The sequence below is a fragment of the Octodon degus genome, unplaced genomic scaffold (genome assembly GCF_000260255.1).
Source record: "Octodon degus isolate 3935 unplaced genomic scaffold, OctDeg1.0 scaffold00184, whole genome shotgun sequence".
Taxonomy (NCBI): Eukaryota; Metazoa; Chordata; class Mammalia; order Rodentia; family Octodontidae; genus Octodon; species Octodon degus.
In genome coordinates, this window is record NW_004524760.1 from 237,074 (window position 1) to 246,103 (window position 9,030).

General features: G+C 58.6%; 1 protein-coding gene across 7 annotated transcripts in view; it reads left to right on the top strand.

Annotated features, from left to right (window-relative positions):
• Positions 1–7,726, top strand: part of Atg2a (autophagy related 2A) — a 20,504-nt gene extending 12,778 nt beyond the window's left edge. For 2 of the 7 annotated variants that reach the window (XM_023703959.1, XM_023703961.1), the window contains exons 25-41: positions 996–1,066; positions 1,307–1,383; positions 1,909–2,079; positions 2,221–2,347; positions 2,423–2,637; positions 3,066–3,274; positions 3,493–3,628; positions 4,487–4,690; positions 4,780–4,881; positions 4,968–5,049; positions 5,129–5,279; positions 5,363–5,435; positions 5,557–5,639; positions 5,902–6,023; positions 6,168–6,322; positions 6,777–6,929; positions 7,007–7,726. In XM_023703959.1, the coding sequence (XP_023559727.1) occupies positions 996–1,066; positions 1,307–1,383; positions 1,909–2,079; positions 2,221–2,347; positions 2,423–2,637; positions 3,066–3,274; positions 3,493–3,628; positions 4,487–4,690; positions 4,780–4,881; positions 4,968–5,049; positions 5,129–5,279; positions 5,363–5,435; positions 5,557–5,639; positions 5,902–6,023; positions 6,168–6,322; positions 6,777–6,929; positions 7,007–7,243 (2,368 nt within the window). In that variant the 3' untranslated portion in view covers positions 7,244–7,726. The remainder of the gene's footprint in view (positions 1–995; positions 1,067–1,306; positions 1,384–1,908; positions 2,080–2,220; positions 2,348–2,422; positions 2,638–3,065; positions 3,275–3,492; positions 3,629–4,486; positions 4,691–4,779; positions 4,882–4,967; positions 5,050–5,128; positions 5,280–5,362; positions 5,436–5,556; positions 5,640–5,901; positions 6,024–6,167; positions 6,323–6,776; positions 6,930–7,006) is intronic. The other 5 variants (XM_023703963.1, XM_023703964.1, XM_023703960.1 and 2 more) reach the window with 4 other exon arrangements.
• The last annotated feature ends 1,304 nt before the right edge of the window (positions 7,727–9,030 follow it).

Sequence of the window (9,030 nt, forward strand, 5' to 3'; positions counted from 1 at the left end):
TCTTTTTGAGGTAGGGTCTCACTATTTAGTTTTGACTGGCCTCCAGCTCCCTTTGTAGTGATGATCCTCCTTCTTCATCCTCCTGAGTGCTGGGATTGCATTCATGTGCCACCACACCCCACTAAGACTACATTTTGTGTGTGCCTGTGGCCAGCTCAGCCTGCCCTGGGGACGGGGCTGGCATGGCATGTGCTGCTGGGTCGAACCACTGTCCCTGCACTTGCCTAACCTTGCCTAAGCAGGCGCTTTAGTCCACGGAGCTATCTCACTGGGCCCCGTGACTACATATTTTTTAAACGATGTTTATGAGGGAGTATTTGTATGTGTGCACACACATGCACCTGCTCACATAGAAAAATCTGGAAAGAATGAAGGAGGGAGACTAGGCGTGGTAGCACACCCCTATAATCCCAGGGTTTGGGAGGCTGAAAACAGGATCCCTGAGTCCAATCTATGTAGTGAGACCCTGTAGACCCTGTACTGAATACATTAAAATAAAGAACAAAGGAAAGAACGAGGGAGGATGTGGCACATCCCTATAATGCTGGAATGTGTGAAATTCAGGCAGGAAGATTACAAATTTAAGGCCAGCCTGGGAGGCTTAGCAATTAAAGACCCTGTCTAAAAAATAAAAAAGAAGACTGGGAGTATATCTCATTGCCAAGGCCCTGAGTTCAATCTCCATTACTACAAAACATGACAAAATGGGTTTATTTTAAAAGAACAATAAATAAATGCTGCTGTTGCCCCCCTCCTCCACGCTGAAGTTAGGAGCCCTAAAAGGTGGTAGAACCCCTCGAGCTGCTCGAAAATGAGTGAATATTTGTGCCTGGGTCTGCTACACTGCCCACAGTACAGGCAAGCCCACTGAGGCAGGAGGGTTTCTGTGGGCTTGGGTCCCTCACCCCTCCAGGTACTCCCCTGCCCGGCCTGGCTGCTGTGGAGCTGCCACCTGCAGTGGCTCCCGGGCCCCTCTCAGCCCTGTTCCCCACCAGGTTCATCCTCGATGATTCTGCTTTGTACCTGTCGGACAAGTGTGAGGTGGAGACACTGGATCTCCGGCGAGGTGGGCAGTGCCCAGTCCCCAGCACTCCGGTGGGTGGGGGGACAATCCTACCCACAGTCACTCAGGGAGTATGGCCCTGGGTCCTCCCCAACTGCTGGCCTGGCTTCCTGTTTCCCCCACATACACCCACGTCCCCCAGCCACACCAGGACACACCCCAGTTCTGCCCCTTGGAGGTGGCTGCAATGGGCAGACTTGAGTCCAAGGTGGCCATGGGAACCCTGTTCCTCCTCTGTGGCAGATTATGTCTGTGTCCTGGATGTTGACCTCCTGGAGCTAGTGATCAAAACCTGGAAGGGAAGCACGGAGGGCAAACTGGTAAGTGTCTCACTGGGCCAGAGAGCCTGGGGTGGAGGGGTATCAGGGTTACCACCCTTACCTGCTGGGTGGCAAGAGCACCCTATCTGCTGAAAGGCTGAGAGTTTGCTGCCTTGCCACCAGAGGGCAGCTGCAGGCAGAGCATGGCCTCTGGAATGTGACAGCATCTGGGCCCTGGGTTTTCACATTCTGGAAGTGAGATAACAGGCCCTGCCTCTGGGCACAGGAGACCCTGTGGGTTCTGGGTTGGAGGTAGGGGGTGGCCCCCTGTTAAGTCCTCTTTTTTTTTTGGCGGAACCGGGGATTGAACTCAGGCCCTTGCGCTTGCCAGGGAAACACTTATTCTACTGAGCCATCTCCCGGGCCCCACCATTAAGCCCTTGTTCTGAGCTCAGTTTGCATATCTGCAGTGGGGATACCAGGAAGATTCACTTCCCAAACATAGACCTGGCCCACCTGTCTTCAAAGTTCCCTCCAAGGGACAGGGGGCCTACACTCATGCCACCCCCATCTCCACCCTAACAGAGCCAGCCACTGTTTGAGCTGCGCTGCTCCAACAACGTGGTGCACATACACAGCTGTGCTGACTCCTGCGCCCTGCTGGCCAACCTGCTCCAGTACGTAATGAGCGCGGGCGACCTGCATCCCCAGCCCCGGCCCCCCAGCCCCACGGAGATCGCCGGCCAGAAGGTACAGGTGAGGCCTGGCCACAGAGACTACCAGAGCTTGGCCAGGCCCCTCCCCTGCACGCCCTCAGGGCCTGGGGTTGGGGGATCCCTCGGGCTACTGTGCCTTGGAGACAAGGCTTGAACTTATCGCTCTCCACCTCCTGCCCAGCTTTCAGAGAGCCCTGCCTCCCTGCCTTCCTGCCCCCCGGCAGAGACAGCCCTCATCAACCAGAGGGACCTGACTGATGCACTCCTGGATACAGAGCGCAGCCTTCGGGAGCTGACACAGTCCTCAGGTGGGACGGGGGCATTTGGGGGGATAGTTGACATGACACCCTCGACACTGTCTCAAACTGGCCTATCTCCCATAGGTGACCCACTTTCTCAGGCCTCACCTGTCTCTGTCTACCTGTTTCCTGGTGAACGGAGTGGGGCCAAGTCCCCTTCGCCCCCTCCTGGGGGCCCTTCTGACAGCTTAGGGTCCTGCCCTGAGGCCACAGATGATGATAAGGAAGAGGAAGGAGATGGAGACACCCTGGACAGTGACGAGTTCTGTATCCTAGACGCACCTGGCCTGGGCATCCGGGTGCGTGGCAGAGGGGCTGGCTCAAATCCTACCTTCCAGGTGTGGGTTAGGGTGGGGGTGCCAGACTGTTCCATGGTTGATAAGCTCATTTAGGGGTCCCACCACAAGAGAAGCAGGAAAGGGTACCCTCAGCACTGGGCTGTGGAGGAGTATGTGGCCTCCAGAGGAAAGGAGGCCAGAATCCACATTTAAGGGGATGGAAAGGGAAGAGTGCCAGGGAGTCTGGGCTGGGAGTCTGGCCTGGCAGGAGCCAGGGGCTCTGACCACTGACAACAGGTTCTAGGGATGGTAGTCCAAGAGCGCCATCTTCTGTCAAAAACAGCCCACACAGAGGGAGGGATAAGGACAAGGGAGAAACAGGAGGAACTGGGCTGAGACTGTCTCTGTGCCATACATCTTTACAACTCTCTCTGGTCTCCTCCTGGCAGCCCCGAGACGGAGAGCCGGTGGTGACACAGTTGCACCCAGGCCCCATCATTGTGCAGGAGGGACACTTCTCCCGGCCGCTGGGCAGCACAGACCTGCTGCGGGCACCTGCCCACTTCCCAGTGCCCAGCAGCCGTGTGGTGCTACGTGAGGTCTCCCTGGTCTGGCACCTCTACGGGGGCCGAGACTTTGGCCCCCACCCCAGCCACAGGTGAGGTGGGGAGGGAAGTGCAGGCAGCAGCTGGAGGCTGGGCCACTGATGACCTTAAGCCTCACACACCCCATGCTGGCCTCAGTTGCCTTGTCCTTGCCTTCTCTGCCTCCTAGGACTGAGGCTGGAGAAGGTCCCTAACCTGCACTGAAAGGCCTACAGAGGTGGGGTAACACAGGGGTTCCTCTGATCAGCTTGTCCCCTGTCCCTCTTCCCAGAGCAAGAGTTGGCCTCACAGGCCCTAGGGGCTCCCCTTCCCGCTGCTCTGGCTCCAATCGGCCCCAGAACTCGTGGAGAACACAGGGTGGCAGTGGGCGGCAGCACCAAGTCCTCATGGAAATCCAGCTCAGCAAGGTAAGGTTTGTGTGGTTATGGGGGCTACATGTCCCAGTGAGCACAGCAAGGGGGAGAGCCCAAGGCCCATTGGGTTTTGGTATAGTGAGGCAGGAGCCCCTGAGGTCCGGGGGCCCTGTTCACCTGGCACAGGTGGTGGGTGGTAATAAAGGGCCAGGTACTGTAGGCACTGGGTGGCAGGGAGAACTGCCGATTTGGGTTCACCTCTCATGTGACTGGATGGAGTCCTGCAGTGAGGGGGTTTCAGCCTGAGAAGTCGCACAGAGGGCCCTACTTTCTGAAAGTGTTCAAGGCCAGTGCTGGGCTGCCTGAGAAACTGCTGGGGACAGGCGACTGCACGTGGGGCTGTTGGGAGCAGTAAGGGACAGCTCTGAAGCAGGTCTTAGGGGTTGAGACCTGGCAGGAGCCAGCAGCTTCCCAGGAGGAGAGGGAGGGAGGGATCCCTGCAGAGGGCGCACAGGGCAAAGGCCTGAGGATGACACAGAGCCATACTGAGCAGGGGCAAGGGCGGGATTGCAGGGAGATCAGGGCCTGCTAGGCCAGGACTGGGAGTGTTTGGAGTGTTCAGGGAGGGGTGTGGAGATAGGGCACCCTGGATGAGGACAGGGTAGAACTTCTGGCCACAGCAGGCTGGGGCCATTTAAGGTGAGGCAGTGGCGTGGAAATGGGGGCTGGTAGATGTAGGGGACAGGTCCAGTTCAGTGTGGGCAAGTGGAGTTTGATGGGGGTGAGACAGCCACATAGAGAGGTTGAGGCAGCAGCCAGATGTGGACTGGGGCAGGGACAGGATGAGGAAAGTTGGGCCTTCCTCCCCGTGGCCCTGTGGCCACTTCAGGCCTCACATGTGGTGCCCTACAGGTGAGCTTCCAGCATGAGGTGTACCCAGAAGAGCCAGCAGCTGACCCTGCTCCAGGTCAGGAGGTGGAGGAGCGGCCGCTGTCTCGCCAGGTGCTCATCGTGCAGGAGCTGGAGATCCGAGACCGGCTTGCCTCCTCCCAGATCAACAAGTTCCTGCATTTGCACACTAGTGAGCGGCTGCCTAGGCGCACCCACTCCAACATGGTGCGCGAGGGGTCCAGGGTTCCACACATGCTCATGTGGGTGGGGGGCATCGCTGGGCTGGGCACCCACAGCTGGCCCTCTGCCCTCAGCTCACCATCAAAGCGCTGCACGTAGCTCCCACCACCAACCTGGGCGGCCCCGAGTGCTGTCTGCGCATCTCGCTGATGCCTCTGCGGCTCAATGTGGACCAGGCAAGTTGGCAGGGGGTTGTAGAGCATGTGTGACACACATGCCAGCCCCAGGCCTCTTGACCCTGCTCCTGCAATTTTTCCTGCAGGATGCTCTCTTTTTCCTCAAGGACTTCTTCACTAGCCTAGTGGCTGGCATCAACCCAGTGGTCCCAGGGGAGACCTCGGAGGGTGAGAAGCTGCGCCAGGGCAGGGAGGTCAGGCACTCAGCCAGCCCTGGGCCTGTCTCTAATCTGACACCTCTCCCCAGCTCGCCCTGAGACCCGGGGCCGGCCGGGCAGCCCCCAGGGCCGGCCAGGCAGTCCCCAGGAAGGAGAACCCAAGAGCATGGAGATGAGCGACTCACGGGAGGGTCCCAGTGGTGGACACAGCTCTGCTGAACAGCAGCCCATCTACTTTAGGTAGGAATGAGGGTTAGGGGCCAGGGCTGGGGCACAGGTAACGAGGTCCACGACCAAAAGTTCTTTGTCCCTGCCCCTGCCAGGGAGTTCCGCTTCACGTCTGAGGTGCCCATCTGGCTGGATTACCATGGCAAGCACGTCTCCATGGACCAGGTGGTAAGCTTCAGGCTAACCTCTGTGGCTCCCAGTTGGATGAGGCTGTGGCCATTTCTTTCTGGGCACAGGGCTTTCCCTGGTCTCCAGGTCCCATCACAGATCCAAATCCCTTGATCCACAGGGCACCTTCGCAGGCCTCCTCATCGGCCTGGCCCAGCTCAACTGCTCTGAGCTGAAGCTAAAGCGTCTCTGTTGCCGGCACGGGTAAGTCCCCCACGCCCTGCGTCTGCACAGCCCTGACCTTCCCTTTGCTCTGCTTCTCACTGGTTTTGTGACCAAGTCATCAGCTCCTCCAGGGCCTCATTTTCCCCTCTGTAAAAGGGGCACAGTCACTGCCCTATACACAGCCAGGTGAGACTGGAGCATTGGGTGCCCTAGCACTTGCCACACAGGTGCTCAGTTCTCCTGGTCCCTACCTCTCCTTGTCAGGCCTTACCCCACCTCCCTTCTCTTTGCTCCCTCCCAGGTTACTGGGTGTGGACAAAGTCCTGGGCTATGCTCTCAATGAGTGGCTGCAGGACATCCGCAAGAACCAGCTGCCTGGTCTGCTGGGAGGCATCGGACCCATGCATTCTGTCGTCCAGCTCTGTGAGTGCATTTGAAAGCTCTTGAAACTCCCATTCCACTTGGACCATCTAGAAACTGCCACTGGGGAAGGAGGCAGATGGGCCAGGCACGGTGAGTAGGAGTAGGGCAGCTTCTGGCATCTGACAGCCCTATCCCTCTGTTCAGTCCAAGGGTTCCGAGACCTGCTGTGGTTGCCCATTGAGCAGTACAGGAAGGATGGGCGTATCATGCGGGGGCTGCAGCGTGGGGCCGCCTCCTTTGGCTCATCTACAGCCTCCGCTGCCCTGGAACTCAGCAACAGACTGGTCCAGGCAATCCAGGTGAGGGCACAGAGAAACTGAGGCCCAGTGAGCTCTGTTCTTAGAAGTGCCACCAGAGGGCCCCACCCCAGCCAGCTGTAGTGGAGGGAGGAGCTCCCACTGGGGAGATTGTGGCTCTGACCCCTGGGGTCAGAGGGATAGGCACTGTGGCCTCATCGTCCCCCTGCGTGGTGGCTCCCAATGGCCAGGGGCTCTCCCTAGAAGGCACAGCTCAGTAGTCTCAGGCAAGCTGCATTGGTGGCAGCCAGGAAGAGCCCACCAAGGTGTGGGCATCAGCAGGAAGAAGGGTGGGAGTTGAGACAGTAGGAAAGTCCTCTTGAGCTGCCTAGGTGGTAGAGTTGGGAAGGTGGAAGAACATGAGTGAGGTCGAGGGATACCAAGTCCCTGCTAGTGAGGCCTAGGGAGGGCACAGATGCCCTGCTCATCTCCTTATTCAGCTCTCCATGTCCTTCAGGCTACAGCTGAGACGGTTTATGACATCCTGTCCCCGGCTGCGCCTGTCTCTCGCTCACTACAGGACAAGCGCTCTGCACGAAGACTGCGCAAGGGCCAGCAGCCCGCTGACCTCCGAGAGGGCGTGGCCAAGGCCTATGACACTGTGCGGGAGGTGAGGGCCCCAGCCCTCCTCCTATACTTACCTTGCACCCCTGCTTAGACCTCAGCACTGACCTCTGACCTCCACAGGGCATCCTGGACACGGCTCAGACCATCTGTGATGTGGCGTCACGAGGCCATGAACAGAAGGGGCTGACAGGTGCCGTGGGAGGTGTGATCCGCCAGCTGCCCCCAACTGTGGTAAAGCCACTCATTGTGGCCTCTGAGGCCACATCCAACCTGCTCGGAGGGATGCGCAACCAGATCCTGCCCGATGCCCACAAGGACCATGCCCTCAAGTGGCGCTCAGAGGAGGCCCAAGACTGAGCAGAGCTCCAGGACCACCATGCTGGCCCACCCCAGGGCTGCACCCGCTCTCTGCCTCCTAAGAGCTGCAGCCCATGGGGGCCAGATGCAGGCCCTGTGGGACGGCCACTGTGAAGGACGCTGCTCGTTGCCAATCGGTCATGAGAGAGGGACCCGCTGCCTGGGGCCTTGGCCCTGTCTGCACTTTTCTTCTGGGGCAAAGAACTCTGCCCTCCCTGCCACAGGCCCCACAGCTGCCTCAACCCAGGATGGAGGATTTTGGACCCTCAGGCCCAACCCTACTCAGCCAAGTGTCTGTCTATCTTTTGGGGAGTTAGGGACAGACACTGTGAGGGTTGGGGTGTTATTTTTAAACTCTGTGAGCGTGTGGGTCAGTGTCTGCATGAAGTGGAATAAACTGCCCACCACCAGCCCCTCTCTTAAGTCCTGTATGCCTGTGCCCAGCACCTCCCTGTCACCACCTGGACACAGAACACCGCCCCAGCCTCCTGCCCACACCCCCTCCTTCCTTTTTGCTCTGGGCTTCACCCTGCCACCATCCCAAGGGACTGTCACCCAGGTCCCACCTCTGAGTAGCAGAAGCTAAATGAATCTCACCCTTAGCCCTTGGAGCTGCCTCACCAGCCGTTGCTTGCTGAATCCTTGAGACCATAGGGTCCCTGTCGGCCTCTGCCCTTGTGCATCTGGAGGCTGCACCCTGGGTCTTTGAGCCTCAGTTTCCTGGTGTTCCCTGCCAGCTAATGAGGGTCAGAACTGTCAGAGGCTGAGCCCTGGGGTGCGTGTACCATCCCTAGCAGAACTCTTTGGGATGATGGGGCTTAGAGGTGCTGGTGTCAGAAGATCCTGATTGGTCCTTGCCCAGAGGGCCCCATGGGGTCAGGAAAACTCACCCCCACATCAATCACATCTTGTTTCCTGTGAACAAAAGAGGGAGCTCACCTACCTACCAAATTGTACCAGTCTGCAGACGTGAGTGGTCCCCTGGGGCAATGCCCAGGTTAGGAGAGAATCCAAGCCTTGCTGTCCCCCTCTGTAGAGCTCCGAAGCTAACCAACCACCCACACTACTGGGTGTTGTGCCTCTGTAGCTTCCTCTAGACCCCACCCCTGCAGATGGGAAGCTACATGAGGAAGAGCTGGGTACAGTGAACAGGGCAGAAGTTTCATTCTGGTGGACCTTAGGTCCTGGCTGCCCATGGCGAGGGACATAGACCAAGAAGGGGGGACAGCCAATGTATGATGCCACCAGGGGAGGCAGGTGGGGCCCAGTCTGATGCTTTCTGGGCCCGCCCAGCTGCCCGGGCACAGTCCAGCTTTCCTGCCCTTTGAACTGTGACCAGTATTGATGGCCAGGGCTAATGATTAACTGCCAACAGGGGCTGGGCCAACGGCTCAAAAGGTGCTGGGCCCAGGGTATCCCCACTTCCTCCTTGTACCCTGAGGCCAGCCAAGTACCCAGGTAAGAGACGTCTGGGCACTTTGCAGCCCCTGTGCCCTGAATGCTCCAGGGCACAGGTATCTTCCCTCAGACCCACCAGCCTTTCTGAGTGAGAAAGGACAGGACATGGGTGACCCTGGGCCAGCCCTTTTCTGTGCCTCCATTTCTACCTAGGGATAAGGGAACCACAGTGTCAGCTCTGAAGGCTGCCTAGTATTGTGGGCCCAGGACTCCTGATCGACTGGCGTGTCCACTAGCACCCCACGGGGCAGGAGATCAGTCCTGCCCAAGCCCTGGGAGGACTGCTGGGCTTGGGGTATGTCTGATTCCAGCTCTGGCATCTTTTCACT